This window comes from Cyprinus carpio, chromosome A6 (assembly GCF_018340385.1).
Source record: "Cyprinus carpio isolate SPL01 chromosome A6, ASM1834038v1, whole genome shotgun sequence".
Taxonomy (NCBI): Eukaryota; Metazoa; Chordata; class Actinopteri; order Cypriniformes; family Cyprinidae; genus Cyprinus; species Cyprinus carpio.
The window spans coordinates 2,503,128-2,524,405 of NC_056577.1; the positions used below are offsets into that span (position 1 = coordinate 2,503,128).

The 21,278-nt window shown below is 37.8% G+C and overlaps 1 protein-coding gene across 1 annotated transcript; it reads left to right on the forward strand.

Annotated features, from left to right (window-relative positions):
• Window positions 1-453: 453 nt before the first annotated feature.
• Window positions 454-20,598, forward strand: LOC109063229 (trafficking kinesin-binding protein 2-like). Its single transcript, XM_042757505.1, has 17 exons — window positions 454-577; window positions 3,086-3,278; window positions 4,751-4,909; window positions 8,967-9,023; window positions 10,375-10,451; window positions 10,558-10,674; window positions 10,758-10,967; window positions 11,051-11,129; window positions 12,248-12,390; window positions 12,872-12,934; window positions 13,450-13,587; window positions 14,326-14,405; window positions 14,505-14,684; window positions 14,784-15,082; window positions 16,276-16,761; window positions 16,860-16,959; window positions 17,805-20,598. Exons 2-17 carry the CDS (start codon window positions 3,224-3,226, stop codon window positions 18,556-18,558), a joined length of 2,997 nt encoding a protein of 998 aa, XP_042613439.1. The 5' UTR covers window positions 454-577; window positions 3,086-3,223; the 3' UTR covers window positions 18,559-20,598.
• Window positions 20,599-21,278: the final 680 nt, after the last annotated feature.

The window sequence follows — 21,278 nt, forward strand, 5'->3', positions numbered from 1 at the left end:
AACTTACTGGAATTGTATTAAAAATTTTCTTACTGTTGTTTACCTGATACATTGTATGTGCTTTTCAAGCAAAAAAAAAATCATAATAATAATAATTTAAGATTTTTTTTTTCCTGAAAATAACAAGAATTGAACTAAAAAAAAATGTTGCAAGCTTAAATTAAATTGCACGTTTATAATTCTTAGAATAATTGGACAAATTGTGTTTATTTTTGAATAAGGGACTTAAACATTCAGAATTAAATCTTACTTTATTACTTAACATTACAAACATTATTATACACGTGATTTTTTTAACCAGCAAACAACAACAATAATAAGTGTTGGTGTTGTTTGCTGGTTGAAAAAAAATAATGAGTATAATAATGTTTGATAAATCGATCTCTCAGGGACTTTTATCATAAACAAATGTCGGGGAATATATGACGTAATTAAGCTCACTGACGCTGTTTGCCCAAACGCTTCCCCAAATCCCTCCCCCTGCGCGCGCCCCGCTATTGTCTCAGACGCTCGGAGTGACAGGAGCCGCACGCGGCGGTAGCGCTCAGGAGAAATACGGATTTTAAGTGAACTGAAGGTAAGAGAGAGATTTTTCGTTCTTTGATAAATCACGAACGTACATGTGTGTGTATGCAGGGAAAGTGGATGAGTTTGACGGGTTGTAGAGGGTAAAATCACGGATGTGCTGACTGAGGGAGGCTCGTTTGGTCACAACGAGATCGGGATCAGTGCGTTTCTGTGAGTGACCAACGGATGAGCAGATGTGTTTTCTGAGAGTCATAACTCTGATCTAACGTTAAATAATCCGATATGACATCTGCAGGGGTTATGAAATCTGTTCAGATCAAACTGATTGTTTTTCCCCTCACGCTGCATCATTAAAGAGCATCTCTGTGCTGCTTTTGTTCGTGTATTGCCGCTCAGGTGTTATGATAACAATTAATAGAGTCATCTATATTCATCCTTATCAGTGGATCTTAGTGAGATGCAGACAGCTTGCTGTGGGTCAGAGGGAAGACTGATGAACAGATGACATGCTGCTAATGGAGGTGTATTGATACTTCTCCTCGCCCTTAAGCAAAACGGGAGGCTGAGAGAATATATGGGACGGGTGTCTTTTATTTCAGGTGCATGGAGCTTGTTGGAAGTCCTGCTGGTATAATCACAGAGGCTCTGCATTAACGTCTTGCTTGTTTTTCTCGTCCTGTGATGGTGATTTTTGCATCTGCTGCCGAGTCAGGTTGAGATATCACTGGTTTGACCCTGAGACTGTCTGCTCTTCATGCAGGGTTTCTGGTCAGACTTTTGTGGGCATGAGGCTCGATATTAAAAGAACAGGATGTCATCGCAAGCTTTGCACTTCCCAAAACAGTAACAACTTCCTGGAGAAAGACAAAAAGAGGAAGAATGTAAATATTCATGCATGGTGAATCGTTTGACAGAAAGGCCTTGCGTAGCTGCTTATCTTCTGACAGTAACGAGAGAACAGGTTGAGTTTTTCAGGTTCAGTAAATACTGGAGTTGAATGGGAAACTGCTGATAGAGGGACATACGGTCCATTGAGGATTAACTGCTTGGGATCTTGTTCTAAAGATTAGCTGGAAATATGATAGCACTGTAATTTTAAAAATGTAAAAAATAATTTTCTTCCTGAAACTGCTATTTCACTTGGCATTTATTCACCAGGTAAGATTATTACAAGGAGTTTGTTATAGTAAATCAGGCACAATTCGTAATTCACTTTCACTTTTGTTTGGTTTGATTTGAGCTTTCTCTCTGTGCACAAAACCCACATCCACACCTTCCTGAGTTTGACAAACATACACAAGCAACGTGAAGCATCTTCGCTCTGATAAATACAGTAGTTTGACTCTGGCCCCTTCTGCAAAAGGCTACTATGAAAACCTACTGTTTTTTTGTTTTTTGTTTTTTAATTAATGTATTTTATTCAGCAAACTAAATTGATATTTATAATTTTACAAAAGATTTCTATTTCAAATAAATGCTGTTCTTTAGAAATTTCTGCTCATCAACACTAAAGACTGGAATAATGATGCTGAACCTTCAGCTTTGTATCACCAAAATAATTTACATTTTAAATTATATAATAGAAAACATTATTTTAAATGGGAATAATATTTCACAATATCTGTTCACAAAACACAAAATGTATTTTCTGTTATCCTACTTTTTATTTATTTATTGTTTCCTTACTTTTTAATATATATTTATTTAATATATATATATATATATATATATATATATATATTATATATATATATATAGGTTTAATTTTCTTTTTTTTTTTAGGCGGGTTACTATAGTAAATTTTTGTAAAGGGAATTGTGGCCCTCAGTTTTCATCCGTTATAAAGCCCACCCATGTTTCCCAAATGAATATCATGCTCTGTAAACATCATCACCGTGTACAGTACTGTGGGATTTTCGTCCCTCCAGACCTCAAGACAGGAAGCTCATGTCTGCTCCTTTAAATCACGCTGGAGCCCTTGACTTTCTGAACAACAGGAAGTGCCCCTCACACCCCCCTCACAGACAGCTGCGACGTGGCCTGAAAGAAAACAGTCAAGCATTAGAGACAGTGACCTGAAAACTATCTGGATACTGAAGTGCTGTTATTATTCATGATGTGTGTATAATGTTTTATTATTGTAGTCTATTGAATACTTAGTTGTTTTTTCTTATTGTCAAATAATCAAAAATAACACTAATAAGAAGTGGTTTCTGGGCAGTGTGCACTGAAAGATAAAAATGAAAGATATCAGTCATTAAAAAACACAAATCGTCAATCTCAAGTAGTAATTATGGTGTTTTGGTGGAAAATATATTTTTTTGAAAGGGAAATAATAAGCTGAAGCCATGCACATAACTCTCCTTTTTACATAATGGTTGTAATGTTAGATCTTTATCTCTCGTTCAGTTGATACACTCAGTTAATCTGCCAAACAGCTGGAGGAGGAACACTCAAGCAGAGCTGAAGTAGAATGAGGGAGTGATTATATACCCGGGCATCTCACACACACACACTCATACGGTTATTAAATGTCATGGTGTTTTCTGTGTTTCAGGTATAGTCTGTGCATCTCCATGGTGTTTTGATACAGAGCAGGATGTGACATCAGCAGTCTTCACTCACAGTCTTCTGCTCGTGCGGATTGGGCATGAGTGAGGAGCCCCGCCCTCATTCGCCCAGCTGACCAATCAGAATGTTTGAGGTGAAGCCCATGAGAGTAGAGAAGAAGGACACAGCTGCAGGAACAGGTGTGTGTGTGTGTGTGTGTGTGTGTGTGTGTGTGTGTGTGTGTGTGTGTGTGTGTGAGAGAGATGCAGAGAGAGAGAGAAAGTTACAGGCTTTCTCCTGCAGATAGTTACTACAGTAAACCACTCCACTGAAGCAAATTAACGTTCATTTTAAAGTCAGTACAAATTTTTCAGCCTGGCCGGTGTTGATGTTATGTGTTTAATTGTTTATCATTGTGTGTCATGTTATTGCAGTGTGCATTGTTTATTTCAGGGTATATTTAGCATCAGGGATTGCCCGAGTTAATTTCAGCTAATCTGTCAGAGTTAACTACAGTTAATCCAGCTCAGAGCATTGTGTTGATCACCACAGAACAATTTTTAACCTGTCCACTTTCACCTTGTAAGTAAACATTTTAGCATTTTAAAACATTTAATAAATAAATGATAAATAAAAAGTTACAAATAATTATTAATATTAATAATATAATTATAATGAATAATTATAAATGATTAACTTATAGTCATTTATGAATTTTGTTTTACATTTTTACTCACAAATAACAATGTCTACCTAAAAAAAAAAAAAAAATGTAATTGCTTGACATAATTATCTTCCATGACTTTCCAGGTCTAAAAATCACACTTTTAAAATTCCCTCATTTATACAGGTTTAACAAGACCAAAAGAACCCTGGTTCTTAACTAAAAATGATATTTGTTGAAGGAACAAATTAAAATAAGATGACAAAATGTGCTGTCAGCTTGCATCTAAATTTTTTAGCTGTTTTCGCTTATTTTAAACTTTTTTTTTTTCCTATTAATTCATTTCAAGTCATCTTGCGTCCCCCTGTAACTCTAGAATGATTGCTTGCTAGACCATGCACAGCTGTAAAATTGCTATTCGTTCGTTTTCAACAAATTGATGGATAATTTAAATTGATTCTCTGTGATAATTGACCTGAAATCATGTCATACTTTTAATTATGACTTAAGCTTAACTTCTAATATTGGGATTCTAATGCTGTGAGTGGCAGGTGCTGAAACACAAGGTTTGCCAAACTTTTGCCCAGACTGTGCAAACCTAGTTTCTAATCATGCAGTAGGCATCGTTGGCATGTAAACGTGGTTGGTCGTTTGCTGATGCATCAGTGTGACGTCTAGGGATGGGTCAGGATGATTCCTTCATCATGGCTCAGAAAAACATGATGCGGACTAATTATACAATGCTTTCATCAGAGAATAGAGTCATTCAGAAAATTTGTTGCTATGCACATTCTTAGTGACCACAAAGTTGCAGACATTTAAAAAAAAATCTGTTTATGAAGTTCTGTAAGTATTTTATTTATTTATTTTAATTATTCTTACTCTTATCTCATATCAAGAAAATAAGGACTCCTCATAGTAATGAACAGTATGGATTGTCTCATCATCAGACCTGTGGAGCTGATTAAAGCACCCACTGAAGCTGAATGGTGTGTGTCTGTCCTGTAGATGAGGGCAGTAAGGTGTGTGAGGGGGGTGTCGGCGGTTGCGGAGGGGATTCGCTGTATCTTTACGAGGGTCAGGACTGGGTCATCTCCCCCTCCTGCTCTCCAGAGGAACCCAGCGCCATCTCACCTGTGCTGGCCGAGGAAACCTTCCGCTACATGAGTAAGTGTGTGTGTGTAGCCAAACACGTGTGCACGAAAGGTTGGTTGCTATTTCTGTCGTGATTGCCGTTGTTGAGGAATCTGCTTTAAAACTCTTAACCTCCCAAAATACAAGCTACTCATAATTCATAGAGGTTGCAGTTGACTGTAGCTTGTTGAGTTTTTTGTAATTAGTCTCAAATAGACAGGGTTGCTGAAAATATCAGGGATTTTAAGTTAAAGAGTTATAGACATTTTTTTGGTTCTAGTTGCAAATTGCTCTGTTACTCTGATCTAGTCTTGTTTCGCCCAAAGATTTATGACATTAACCATTGTTTTTTTTTTTTATTCTATTTTTATTTAACATTTACACAGTCAAAAAATGTTTTAAAAAGGAAGCGTATGCATTGATGAACTGTTCACAGTAAGATCAATAACATGCATTTAGAAAACACGTTTGCATTTAATGCCAACTTTGAACTTGAACAGGTACATTTCAAATAAAGCATAAAACCTTAAAAGGTTGAAGCATTTAGCCCTGAAATGGACAGTAAATACTTTTTTTTTTTTTTTATTAGCTTTTATCATTTTTTTATGACTTAGATTTTCAACTTTTATTTTTCAAACTTCATGTTATTTAGAGTGTTTTTGCTTTTGTTTTTCATTTGTTTTTATTATAGTACAGTTTTTATTTTCCAGGATGCATTGCCCATATAAAGGGAATAAATAATTCATGTTCGTTATAGGTTAAAATCAATCAAACTTTCCGATGTTACATAAGGGAGAACATGTTTACATGTTTGTTTTTTAACCTCAGTTTGCTCGGCAGTAAAGTACAAATATTAACTGTAATTAACATTTGAATTTTAGGTTACACTTTATTTTAAGGTGTCCTTGTTACAGTGTAATTATACATTTAAATACAGAGTAATATTAATTTACTACATGTACTTACTCTATGGTTAGGGTTTGGTTTAGGGTAACTTGTGTGTAATTATGCATAATTCATTGTTATAATAATAGTAAGTACATGTAGCGTGCAATAAGGACACCTTAAAATAAAGTGTTAATTAATAATTAATTTAATTACTAATTTTGTAACAGGAAATTGTGGGAAGAGTGGCTCGTTACTGACAAATCTACATTATTTTGAAAACCGCTGAGCTTCTGTCACAGCATTGAAACATGTAGTTAGGTTAGCATTGCTGCTATTGCCCTACACTGGTGTGCATATGCTTGAGGGTGTGTGTGTGTGTGTGTGTGTGTGTGTGTGTGTGTGTGTGTGTGTGTGTGTGTGTGTGCCCGCCCCTGGCAAGGGCACAGGAATTCAGTGGTCAGGTCTCTTAAGTGCAGCTGACAGCAGAGCCGGCGGGAGAGAGAGGGACAGATGGATGGATAGAGAGAGGAGAGAAGAGAAGAGCAGTCATGCCGGTGCTAAACATACAGAATGAGGAGCTTTATGATCAATATGCTGCAGAAGGTGAGACCATGTGGAGATTCGTACATGCACTGAGCATTAAGAGGTGTGTGTGAGCGTGTGGTTTTATTTTTAAGTATCTGTGCCGATCACAGACACTACAGGACAGTGCAAGGTCATCTATAACGGACAGGGCACGTGGGGTGTGTTTCTGCACGTGTGTGAATGCAGTATGTATTGTGTGTGTCTGTTTGCGTCGCTGCATGAAGGCATTGTTGAATGTTTCCTTGAATGACTTCTTGTGGCAGTTTTTTTGAGGGCGTGTGCTGCTCATTTCTGCACTGTGTACAGGAAGTGGAAGCTCACGTTTCTCTGCGTCTCTGTGACCAACAACTTGTGCTGATGTCATCTTTAAGAGTCGGTCAGTGCTGACTGATAGGGCTGTCGTGATTATAAAAATCTGGCTGCGATTATGACGATTAATTGCCTATTATAGGGCTTTTGTGTGACATATAATCAAGCCTGTCACATTAAGCAGATTGGAGCTGTGCGATGTTTAAAAAAAAAAAAACACACACACACACTAAGTTTTGAAACAGCAATTTTTTTTCAGTTCTTATTATGACTGTGTATATTTAAAGGGAAAGTTCACTCAAATTTTTTTTTTTTTTTTTCATTTACTCACCCTTTACTCAAGTAGTTCCAAACCTGTATGAGTTTGTTCTGTTAAATATTTAAGATATTATTTCTTAAAGGAATTGACTTCCATAGTATAGAATAAAAAATATTATGGAAGTCAATGGGGACCAGCAACTGTTTGGTAGCCCACAGTCTTCAAAATAACTTCTTTTGTGTTCAGCAGAATTATTCCTTCAACTACACAAACATCAGGTCAGTGGGTTCATCAAGGAGTTTTTTTTAGATTTGATTTGAAGTCAGTGTTCATTAGTCCTATTGATCTGATTCATTCACAGATCTGATCCATAAGAGTCATTTGTTCATGAATCATGTTCTAATCAGGGGTCAGAGTGGAGCACTAATGAGTGAGGAGGGTGTTTAGGTTTCCTCTAGAAAGAGGGGAACACAGCCAGAGACATGCTGAGACTTTTTGCCCTAGTTTTACCCAGTTGGATGATGATGTGATACTAAAAATAAATTGAAAGGGAAAGAGGGGGCAGATGGAGGCTATTTCAGGTTTATAATCGGAGGGTTGAACATGAGAGGCAATGAACAAGAACACAAAGTCATATTCAAAGATTGAGAGGCATAATAGAAGATCCTAATACACCAGCTTATTGATTAAAATTTTCATAACATATTTCATAATAACTAACATTTTCTGTAGTGTTTGTAGATGATAAAGTAGTAAAACCATAGATGGCTCCTTAGTACCATGATTTAATTAATGTAAGTCTATATAAACTCAACTAGCAATTTTCACAAAAACCCCATAGCCATTACAGTAAATCTTTGTATGCGAAATCGGTTAATAGTCAGTTATTTAGTGTTTTATATTCAATTATGTCTAATCTAATTAACTCAGTCAAATCATTTGCATTTAACAGATTAGAGCTGGGAGTTTTTTTCTGCAATTACAGCTAATCTAATTAAATCAATTTTCAAGTCAAACCAGATTCTTTTTATATCTGTAATAGGCAGTGCTATTTTACTATTATTTATACACTATTACATTATTCGTTTTTTTAAATTAGCTGTAATTTCAGTGTTAATTTTTTTTAAATATTTCTTTAATCTTTTTTCTTTTGATAATTTTAGCACATAAATATATATATATATATTGCCTTTGCAACTAACTGCATTTATATAAGTTAAAGTTTTCCATCCAATATTAATATTTTATTTCACATTTATTTCAGTTACCAAAAATAATTTTTAATAGTTTTAGTTGTATTTTAGTTAACAATAACAGCACTGGTAATAGGTTACACAAGATTGCAGGTCAGACGTCCATGTTTCACTGTTATTGTGTTCCGTCATTGTGAAAGGTTTTTGCAAAATCCCAGGTCCCTCATTTCGTCTGATTTAAAAATTTTCAGCAAACTGTTTTGTAATTGTATCACTTCTGTGCTAGTAGCTGACACACTGATGGTTTACACATGCCTGTGATTACAGATGCATCACTTATCGCCGAGGTTTCTTCATGACGCTTAGTTTATATGAGGTCGTCTGAGCTAGATCGAGCGGATCAGAGCATCTGTGGCATGAGTCATGAGTGTTTTTGAGGCTTGTTCAGTTCATGTGTTATGTGTGGTAATGAAGGCTCAGTCAGTGTGTGTTTGGGTTTGGACAGAGGAGTGTGTTGATGTCGGAGACAAAGTGCTGTGATTGTCAGGATGCTTCAGTTGAGTGAAGAGCACCATCTCGCCTCCGGTAAGGACAGCTGTGTGTGTGTTTAAACCTAATGTGACTGCTTTTATTTTAATCCAGGAGCACTCATGGGACAGTGACTGCTGTCAGGTGCTTCATTACTCCTCTTTTATCCCTCTCTCTCTCTATGCTGGTGATGGTGTTTCTCATTTTCTCCATCAGTGGATGTTTAGCACAGTTCCTCAGCATCTAATTTCTCTCTCTCTTCCTTCTCTTCTTCTGTCCTCTGTCTCTCTCTCTCTCTCTCTCTCTCTTTCTCTCGTTCCCTCTGCAGCATTTCTAGCTGTTGGCTCCTCTTATCCTCATAATGACTCTAACAGCCTCTCTAAAGGTAACACTGATGCTTTATCTGTCCATGTTCCACTTCCATCTGTTTTACAGTACTCCTGTCCTTCCTAGTTTCTGCTTCTATTTTAGTATTTGTATTTAGCTTGTATTTGACCTCAGGCAACCAGCATGTCTAGTCTGGTGTGTTAACTGTGATCCAGTGTCCTAGAGCCATCTGAAACTCACATTAAAGGGGTCATATCATGGAAAACATTTATTGAAACTAGACTCAACTATGAGCACATTAACACAAACTCTTATTAAGTATTAAAGATTTGGCATTGTTACTGTGAAGATGTTAGCCAATCATACTGTAACAAATCTCATTTGCATGAAGCCTTAAAGGTATAATGTATGGTGCAGCAAGCAGGTTGTCTGTCCACGCTGAAAGAGAAATTGCTGCTCGATGCGACAAAATCAGGTCTTGCTCATTTTGCATCTGTTTGGGATGGTTAGGATTTATTGCTTGTCAATATGGAACAGTAAAAAAATATATATAAATGAGACACGGTTGAATAACTTTTGGTGCAATCTTGACAGGAATTATTAGATTGACTTAAGGAAAAAATAAAGGAGCTGGAAAATATGACCTCTTTAAAGTTCTAGTGGTTATTATACGCAGGAGAGAGCCGTCGGGAGTGTAGAGTAAACTGACTTTAGATTTAGATCCTTGTACACTACTGTTAAAAAATTGGGGGTTGGTAATGTAAAAAAAAAAAGCCCCTTCTTCTCACCAAGGTTGCATTAATTTGGATCAAATATACAGTAAAAACAGTAATATTGTGAAATATTATTACCGTATAAAATAACTTTCTATATGAATATATTTTGTAAAACGTAATTTATTCCTGTGACACAAAGCTGAATTTTCAGCATCATTACTCCTGTCTTCAGTGTCACATGATCCTTCAGAAATCATTGAGAAATCATTCAGAAATCATTCATTTTTGGTTATCATCAGTGTTGAACTTAGTTTTTGCCATGAAGATAGCCTAATGCTGACTTGGCAAAAAAAAAAAAAAAAATTTTTTTATATATATATATAATATATAGATCCCAAACTTTTGAACAGTAGTTTAGTGCATGCAGTTAATAGTGAATCTGAATATAAGTGTTTTTGGATGCACTTTGGGTTTGTGCATGATAAGTTATGACAAGTTATTGCAGTGTTAGGAGGTGTGTGTTCGTGTATTGCATGTGTAGGGCTTGCCATATGGCATGTGGGTGTTTTTACACCTTCCTGTTTTGTTGTGTCTCACTGAATATGCACTGCTAGTATAGATGCCAGTATTTGTTTTTGTTTTTTTACACATATTCACATTTATCTTGTGTTGTCTGTGTCTCTGTCACCGTAGTCCTCAGCACTGACCGGGTGGAGCAGATGACCAAGACCTACAATGACATTGACGTGGTCACACACCTCTTGGCTGAAGTGAGTGATTGGTCAGCAAACTGTGAGAAAATTACTTGTCTAGTTTGTTTTGGTTAGTAACAGCTCTTGATTGGTTGTCTGTCTGCTTTACGGTGTCGTCCCACAGAGGGATCGCGACCTGGAATTGGCCGCTCGGATCGGTCAGTCTCTCCTACAGAGGAACCACGTGCTGCAGGAGCGAAACGGATCTCTGGAGGAGCAGCTAGCGCAGGCCGTAGACCAGGTGCAGCATGCTTCGACATGAAAAAATTGAGGCTAAATGTGTATAAGCTGGCTTCAAAGTCTTACTTGTAATTGCTCTATCAGGTTCATCAGCTTCAGCATGAGTTGGCGAAGAAGGATGAACTCCTCCGTATGGTGGCGAGCGCCAGCGAGGAGAGCGAGACCGACTCCAGCTGCTCCACGCCGCTACGTCACCCCGCGCCCGCCGGGGCCGCTCTCGCCCTCAGCCAGGTGGAGGCCCTCCAGTCCAAACTCCAGGAGCTGGAGGAGGAGAACCTGTCCCTGAGATCAGAGGTGCGTCATGGGCTCTGGCTGACATTTCAGGAGCGTAAGGGTTTTATGAAAGCGTGACCTCTGATTTTCTGTCTGATTTTCAGGCCTGTCACCTGAAGAAGGAGACCATTACTTATGAGGAGAAAGAACAGCAGCTGGTGAGCGACTGCGTTAAAGAGCTACGTGAGTATCTGCGTAGACTTTCAAGCTCCTAATTGAAGTGAAACCGAGTCTGTTTACTGTCTACATGGGCGTCTGCCTTTGAAAGCAGCATCATAAACCAAATTAAACATCATAAACTTTGTCCCTCACAAACGGACTGTTTAAGGACCCTTTTTGTCCTATTGCAATACATCCCGTGATTATATGACAAAATGCATGTAACTGCTGTTGATTTTTGCCAGTGTGCAATTTTGGAAGCGCCTTTAAGCTCAAAGAACGCTCCACTGCCGCTCCATCACGAGCACAGTAATGCCAGCGGCCCATAATATAACTGAATCTAGAATCTAGAAATTCACGCATTAAACATCATTAGCTAGCTTGACAGATAAGTGGATCACTCAAAGCTGAAAGAAGCTGGACAGGTTTGTTTGTAGCATGTGGATACTCAATATTGATTGGGTGAATTCACATTTTAAATTGTTTATTGTACAGGTAGATAATCTCCGCTCTACGTTACATTGCTGCACAGGCGCACAACACACAAGCTCACGCATAAGATCACGCACACATAGAAACATTCAGGAGTGCAGAAAATTATTGTCTACATTGTCCTGTAACTTATCAGTTTAAAAACAAAAAAGCTACAGCATATTGTTTCTGAAGTAACTACAACCCTCAGCTTCGCCATGGTAGAGAGACATTCATTTACTGTAACTGTAGTGTTCCGATAAACCATGATAAAACTAGATTCTTCTAGTATTGTGTATTTATTTTTTGTTTAATGAACAGAACTTTGATATTTCAAAACGTACTGAAATACTTTTACATGCAAATTTCATCATGGAGCGAAGGCAGATCGGTGTTTCTGTTCAGTTGAGCCGCGAGGAGCAGGAAATGCTGAAATGCGTGGCACTCCGCTCACATACTCTGCTCCGGTGACATTATCCGGTTCTGAATGTGACGTCTGGCCGCTGCACATGTGCTGAAGTTTTGTTTGGAATGCATGTTGTGCACACGTAAACAATTATATGAATCGGATTGCTTTAGGGTTCATATAAAGAGAAAGCAGATTGGATTTATTCGGATTGTCGTGCATGTAAATATACGTATTGACTTCTGTAGGTGTGTTTGATTAACAGGGGAGTCAAACAGTCAGATGGTGTCAATGGCGGATGAGCTCTCCCAGAAGAACGAGGAGTTAATGAGACATCAGGAGGAGATCGCACAACTCCTCTCACAGATCGTAGAGCTCCAGCAACGAGTCAAAGAGGTCAGGATACATGCCTTATTTAACACTTTTAATCTGCAAGGATGCATTAAATTGATCAAAAGTGACAGTAAAGACATTTATAATGTTACAAAGGATTTCTGTTTCAAATAAATGCTGCTCTTTTGAACTTTCTATTCATCAAAGAATCCTGAAGAAATCACGGTTTGCACAAAAATATAAACTGAAATTATTCTTGTGCAGCAAGTCAGCATATCAGAATGATTTCTGAAGGATCATGTGACACTGAAGACTGGAGTAATGATGCTGAAAATTCTTATATTTTAAAATATATTCAAACAGAAAACTGTTATTCTAAATAGCTTTAATATTTCACAATATTATTGTTTTTATTGTATTTTTGATTAAATAAATACAGCCTTGCTGAGCCTAAGAGACATTCAAAAACACTGAAGAATAAATAACTTGAATGCTACTGTTTTTTGTTGTTTTATTATTTTTTTTTTTTTTTTTTTTTTTTATTTGTTGGCTAGAGAAAGAAGAGCTAAGAATTCACCTGCGAGCCTCAAAGGAAGCACAGCGGCAGCTCACGGCGGAGGTAAAACTCCACACATACTGTACATACTGCAGCTCTGCGTCTGCAAATCTAGATTAACACTGATCATTCTCATTAAAACGCTGTGTTTTACTTAAATACTGTGTTTTAAGGATTAAGATCTTAAAGCATTTTAGGCATTAAAGTTTTAAGACAAAGCAGCTTAGTCACTGTGACTTAGAAAAGGCCATAAACTCATGTTACTTCATTCGTTCATGCGGTGTGTCCGTCTTATCATTGCACTTCTGCTGAACTTATGAAATGTGTCCATAAAGGCTGGAGTGTTATAACAAGTAACAGGACAGAGTTGGTTAATAAATGCAGTGACCATAGTGACCTGGAAGTGTTATGGCGAGCATGTCTGTAATCTCATGGATATCAGGATATTGAACTCTCTCTGCTGTTGGCCTGTCACGATAACACATTTTTTGGGACAATAACTGCAATAAACAATATTGTTGTCATTTTAAGACCATTTTATGAAACGCATCTAAACTGTGTCTCTGTGTGTGTTTTAGCTGAAGGAGCTGTCGGACAGGAACGCCGAGTGTGTGGGAATGTTGCACGAGTCTCAGGAGGAGATTAAGGAGCTGCGCAGTAAGAACACGCCGTCTGCAGGCCTGCACAGACACCTGTCGTACGGACTCTACCCTATGGTGAGAACCTCACACCTCCAGTGCTCTCACACACATTTGTTTGTCAAAATGACACATCTGTTCTTAATACAAGCCAGTTCAATAACCTTGTTAGATATTCTTAATGCATTATAATTCACATTGCAATCTATTATATATTTTCATAAATAATCATAAAGGTTATTCTTTAAAAGTGCATGACATTTGGTGGCGATCATGTGTTTTAATGGATGGGTATTGTAATTTGGGCTATAATTAGGTATGTTTAAATAAATATGAGAAAAAGAATGGATGTATATATGATTGTATTATTATTGCATTAATTATTATAATGTTACATAATAGTGGTTACAATTATTTGCAAAAACATTATATATAGTATAGACATGTATAGTATAGTATAGTATAGTATAGTATAGTATATAGACATGACGTTGTTTGTTTTTTTTCATTGTGTTTCACTGTAATTTCTTGTTTATTTGTTTTTATTTCATTTTTCTTTTGTTATTTTAATTGTTTATTTTACTTTTTTGTTATTGAATTGTGTTCATTATTTTTTGTGTGTTATTTCATTTTTATTTAGTTTAAGTTTTCAATGTTTTTGTTTATTTTATTTGTATTTTATTTTATTTATTTTTGATTATTTTTTTTGGATTTTATTTGTTTTTAAATAACACTTATTTTTGCATGAACCAGTCTCTGTCTCTTTGCTTTGAGTTTACAGGTATGTAACTATTGCTCGTTTGTTATGTCCTTCAGGATTCTTTGGCAGCTGAGATTGAAGGTAGTATGAGAAGAGAGCTGAGTGTAGAAGAGGAAACGGTCTTTCAGGACCAGAGGTAACGCTCACCAATCTCCCTCTCACACAGAGTTATGTTTATAATAGTCATTTTATCCTTCAGCAGGACTGACCTTTGTCCACTGTCTGCTCTGTCTGAGTCGACCCACAAGCGTGTGTTCCAGACGGTGAGGTCTGTCAATCAGTCAGTGATGAGAGCAGCTGCCGCAGTGCCTCCGATCCCTGGCTCCGCCCGCAGCGGCGTGGTCATGACCCCAGTGCCCTATCAAGCACACACACCCAACACAGAGGAACGAGCTGGTGATGTGGACGCCACCAAGTGAGTGTGACTGCAGAATGTGTTTATACCCACATTGCTTTTGTGTGTTTTCTAACACGTGTGTGTGTGTGTGTGTGTGTGTGTGGGTGTGTGTTGCAGAGAGAACTCTCATCTGGGTCAGCCCGGCTCTCCCGGAGGAAACAACCTCACGCCAGCCCTAAACCGCCTCTCCCTGCGGAGGCAGAACTTCCTGTGCGAGCAACAGTTCTTCCAGGCTAAGAGAGAGCAGAAGCTGCAGGAGCAGGTGGCTGCGGAGTCTGAAGGGGGCGGGAGCAGCTGCAGTTCACCAATGGGAAGCACCGTCTCGTCTTTCACCAACCTATCAGAGTTCTCCTTCTCCTCCAGCTGTTTCAAGACATTTCTGCCTGAAAAACTGCAAATTGTTAAACCAATGGAAGGTGGGTAGAGGATAGTGTGCAGAAAAAAGAGTTTCGTTTGTTTTGTTTTTTTGTTTTTTTTGGCATGTACTTTTTTCAAAGTGTTAACTAATCCCTGTATGGACTGTGAGCATTTCCTGTAGCACTTTAAGGTTTCATTCATTAACATTAGTTAATAAATTAGTTTCAGCAAATTAAAAGTTATTTTAAGATAATTTATTAATCTAGATTATTGTATAAATATATTATTGTTCACGTGTGCTCATAAAATATATTAAAGGGGTCATATGATGCTGCTAAAAAGAGCATTATTTTGTGTATTTGGTGTAATGAAATGTGTTTATGCGGTTTAAGGTTCCAAAAACATTATTTTCCACATACTGTACATCATAGTTTCTCCTCTAAGCCCCGCCTTCTGAAACGCATTGATTGTTACAAAGCTCATCGGTCTGAAAAGCGAGGTGTGCTGTGATTGGCCAGCTATCCAGTGCATTTTGATTGGCCGAATGCCTCAAGCGTGTGACGGAAATGTTACGCCTCTTAACATATTGTGATGCCTTGTCCGGCCGGAGCGACGAGACATAATCATAAAACCCATTATAAACGTGATATAAACATGATTTCTAGTCGTGTCTTCTTTTGGAAGGCAAAAACAAAGTAGTTTGGCTTTCACAGTGAAACACACAGCGTCTATACGACATGTTGGCGGCGACCATAACAATACTACAACGAGAATAAAAGGTACGCCTTCTTTCTTTGCATGAACATCTGGGCGGCGTTATGCAAATCTTCCCACATACTGACGTAGAGATGTGGGGGCGTGTTAGAACGAGCCATTTTAGGGGGGTGTGGATGAGTCTTAACTTTTATAAAAAATATCTCTTTGGATTTGAGACTTTAGTCTTTGCAACTTTACAGATCTTCTTTATTCACCAAGAGCTTGTAACACTCCGATTTAAAGGAAAGATTGGAATAGCTTGATATGGCATCTTTTGTTTTGTTTTATTTTGTGTTTTTTAATTTTTTTGTTTTATAGTTTTTAAATGTGTATTAGAATACACTACACCATTCAAAAGTTTAAGGTCAGTAAGATTTTTTATGTTTTTGAAAGAAGTTTCTGTGTCCTAACCTGGCGTGTATGTGTAGAAATACACATTTACATATTATTGGAGTGTTACCCTGTTTCTTGAGTATTTGTTCCTGTTGATCTTCAGGTTCTCTGACTCTTCATCACTGGCAGCAGCTCGCTAAGCCCCACCTGGCCACTATTCTAGACCCCCATCCAGGGGTAGTTACCAAAGGCTTCCGCCCTCTCCCTCAGGACAGTGTTTACCATCTGACTGACCTCGAAGAGGACGAAGACCAGGAGAAACTACCGTGGGAACATAAGAGAAAAGAGAAGGAGCCACAGGATGCTAAGATAAAAGAGGAAGATGAGGAGGAGGAAGGAATCATGTTTAATGTGCATTCATCGTCAACTCCGGAAGAGACGAGAGAGAGGAGGTGTGTCCAAAGCCCAGCTAATGTCCCGCCCCTTCCTGCATCCCTCAGGAATTCCCCTGTGCCCATAGCAACGGCCATTTCCTTAGCAACAGCCATTAACCTGACAGCCAGCGCTGCTCCTGCAGTTAGTTCAGGAATCTCCGGATCAGCGGCTCCACAGCTTGAGCTGAATCTCGAATCTAAAGCACCCTCTACAGGTAAATAACTGTCACTGCAAACACCTGGTTGTTTCCCGTTTGTTTTCCAGTTTCTGTATAATAATGCTTGTTTGTTTGATCACTTTTTGTTTGTTTAGCTATAAATCCTGGGAAATATCAGAGCTCCACTTTTTCCACATACACCTTCACTACCTGCCGGATCCTGCATCCCAGAGACAGCACACAAGTGACACCCAGGTACAACATCTATCACCCCGAATAAACAGCAGTTTAAGGGTGTGAATCATTTGAGAACTGTCTTTATTTTTGCTGTTCTTTGGTACCTTACTGAACTGCACATTTTTACTTTAGTTACTTAAGTACTTACTTAACCATCAGATTTTAGTATGCAAGTGAGTTTAAGACTGATTTGTTCATTATAAAGAACTCTTATGTAAAAAACAATAAAGAACCGATTCAAAAGAGTCATACGCTGCTGAATCAGAGTGGTTGCACTGTATTTTTGTTAATGCGTGCAACCAGCAAGGTTAACGAAATAGAATTGTCTGTTTATCTTAAATGCATTATTTATTTTTTATTATCATCTATTTATTATGGCAATTAACCTTTCTTAACTCTGTTAATATATATAATGTTAATATATTATAAGAATAGTTTATATAATGTTAATAATATTATTTAGATGTTTTTATAATCTTTAATTATCCTGGCACTTAATCTTTCTCAACTCTGTTTAAAAAAAATTATTTCAGTGTTTTTTATATATATATATATATATGCAGGAATTCATATATCAGTTATTGATTGGAAAAAATACAATTTTATTTGCTTTTAAATTATTTTATTTATTTTATTTTATTTTATTTTATATATTATATATAATAACATTAATATATATTTGACTCCTTTACTTACATTTGTTCTCAATGATATTATATATATATATATATATATAATATGTATGTGTGTAATTTATTTTATTATTTTTATTTATGTATCATTTATTGTCATTGTATTTTTGGTGATTTATTCTTATGCATGGATGTGTTTGATCATATCACGCTTTTCTCTCTGTTTATCAGCTCTGCCTGCAGTCCTTCTGTGAGTGATTACACCCCAAGTTCTCTCCGGACGGGTCCCAGCACTCCAGTCACACCCTGTAGGTTGAGTCTGGGCGATTCTTTCCCCATTCGCCGTCCTGCAGCGCCCCCTGGTGGTCTCGCTAAGCTCCTGCTGGAGAAAGGCATCTCTGCTCAGGGTCCCGCCGCTGTGGCAGCACCCAAAAAGCCTCTTTCTCTACGTCTTGATCCCAGCACTCCTCAAAACTCCCCATGCCCCTCCCCTGTGCCCTTCGACTCCCGATCCACCTCTTCGGACAACTTCTTGGCGTCCCGTCCCGCTGAGCTCTTCCTGCAAGACGTTTACGGGCTGAAACTCGGGCGTGCCCCGCGACCGGATCTCCTCAGCTCTGAACGATCCCCTCATGGGCAGCTGACCAAACCCGACTGCCACTCCGTCAACCTCATGGAGCATCTTCGCAAGCTAGGCTTGGATAAAAAAGTTCTCCAAGGGTCAGACACCGAAGGCGCCCATCCACAGGAATCTGCCACCTTCCTAGCAACAGGAGGCGGCAGCTTATTGGATGGGCTTCGGCGAAATCAAAGTCTGCCTGTCATGGTTGGCCGCCGTAGCGCATCCGCCTCCAGTCCGTCCTTTCCTGTCCCGCCCCCTCACCCTACTTCCCTGGCCCTTCCCACTCCACCGTGGGTGAATCAAAACGAACCGCGCCGCACACGTAGACACACCTCCCTTTCTCAGGCCCGCCCACCTGCATAATTCATAAGGATGTGGGCGTGGTCTCCGACCAACAGGCATGACTTTATATCTATCCCTCATATCCTTGATTAAACCATCTGCTCCTTTAAAAAAGAGGCTAAAAGACATTTAAGGCTGTTTTTAAAGCACAAAAATGAAGTTAAAGTGTCTTGTTGCCATGTTTATGTGAACATGAAGATTTTAAAGGCCTTAAAGCACTCAAAAGGAAACATAGAATTCTAATCCCATTCTTCCCCATCTAATTTTCTTTTTTTCCTTTATTGTTCATTTATGTCCCTTCATCCTTTATTTAGTTTCATTAACAAGTCATCACACTTGTTTTCTGTCCATTAACTCATGAGGCTGTGGAGCTGTGAAGTGGTGGATAGAGCAGAGAGGAAAATGTATGTGTGGAAGGATGTTGAATGTTGAATCGATGGAAAGAAGTTAAAAAGAAATGCTATAAAGCACTGGAGATATGAGGGTTTGTGTAGGTTTAATGTGAATTTACTGTCACTTTGATTCATCCTAGTGAATCATATAAACAAGACTGAAGAGATGAACACGAACAAGAATGGAATATGGCAAGTGAAACGGATGGTCGCATCTCCACAGCCTCATTTTAGGAGTTTGTCTTGATTCATTCAGCAGTTCCTGAGAGTTTCTCTATGTAGTTGTTTTGTCTGTACTTCATTATAGATAGCTAAAGCCTTTTAGACATTTAGTAGGACATCTACCTGCCCATATCGTCTATTTTTGCATCATTACAGGTACAGATGAAAGCAAGCATGTGTGTCCCTCAGTATGCTTGTGTATCTGGACATAAGCTCCTCTTATTTCTTTGCACTGAAATAACTGGTTATTGGGAAGATTTGTCACAGAAGAGCAGATCTGGAGTGCTCAGGATATATTTGGGTTTGTACAGGCAGGCGTTCTGCTACATGTAATCTTGTTGAAATAATATTCAGGGACTGTGTATTTAAGGGAAATGAGTGATTTGTTCATATGAACACTCAAAAGGCATCACTGAAGATTTAACTTTAAGTTTGGCTTAAGAGATTCTGCAGCTGAAACCTGAAGAGAAGGGAGTTTGCATTTACACCCCTTGAATATAAAGTATACAAATTGTATTTTAGTGAATACAGAAACCCTTCTAAAGTAGCCCTAAAGATGGTCAACCATTGTATTACATGGTCATGACCTTTGACCCCTGAATTAATTCCTTAAAGACACCGAATGTGCTTCCTTGTCATCTTCACTTATTTCCCTTCATTTTATGCACTTTTAATTTTAACCTACTAGAATTGTGTTTTTAGTAAATAGGCATTACATTAAGAATAGAGTATGTTAATGCATTTAACCTGAGATGGCTTATATTATTTGCTAACCTTTCAGCTAAGAGTGGGATTTTAATATATTTAATGTTTTTGGTGGATTTTGAGAAGGGACTCAAGTATCAAAGACCCTTTTGGGTTTAAAATCTAAAATGATTTGTCTTTTTGCCTGAATTGTCATTTTATAAGCTACAACATATGTGGATGTGTTTGTTTTTGTGGTAAACTGACCTTTTGTTCTTTGTAGTAAATGACATGATGACAGCACAACCATCAGTTTGGTGCAGAAACTGTTACAGGAGTGATATTTAGTGAGCTTTTGTCAACTATGCCAAGAACACAAACGAATCTAAATGTGATTCAAACTAAACTTGGTCAAATCAGTCACATCATACGACCTCTTCAGAACAATACCAGCATGCTTGCTGCATCTATACATCACTAGCTTTCTCTCTATTCCCAGCTGAAGTGTATGGTACTAAACGCATGACTTGATTTCCGTATCAAAGTGTCCTTATTTACATCCTGCTGTTGATGTCTTCAAGCTCTCTGCTGCCATTGAGGTCAAAGGTCAATGCTTGATGATGATGTTACAAGCTGTGTCATCAAGCACCAGGTGATTTCTTTTGTGCTGTTGACATGGTATGTTTTCATGTGTTTAGCTGTCAGAACCCTGTGTCAGCAGTGTTATGTTGGATTTTTTTTATAATAAAACATGCAAATTCAACTTCGGTGTCCCTGGTATTTCATCCTGAGGAGTTTGAGAACTATAAACAGAAGCTAAAATGTGCTAGAATGAGCTAGAATTATCATTCTTATTACTGTGAATTAACTTTTTTTTTTTTTTTTTTTTTTTTGATAACTCAAAAAAAAACTCTTGTTGTACTGCCAATATTAAAGTCATAATTGCATGATGAGAATTACAAACAAATATTGAGCTATAAGCTATGAAAGTGAAAATTTGCTTAATTTTAATAAAAAAAATGAAGCCTATTGGCAGAACAGTTATTTTTATGTACAATTCAATTAAATATTTTCATTTATATTAATAATTATTTTAATACTTTATATAAGTAATTAATTACCATAACCATACAATCCAAAAAAGGGTGGGAAAAACATGTTCAATGGAAAAATTATAATTTATTAAAAATAATTTCAGTCATACCAATAGGCTTCATTTTCGTTATCCAAAATAAAATGTATTATTTTTTCTTTGGATTTTTGGTGAAATATGACTTGCACAGGTTTTTGTAAGATTCCCTCAGTTCACAAGGGACAGAATTTAATGCTGTCTGACACGGAGCTGAACTGCCCCATGGCCAAATCTACCCATCCACCTACCCATCCACCTACCCATCCACCCACCCATCCAGCTACCCATCCACCTACCCATCCACCTACACA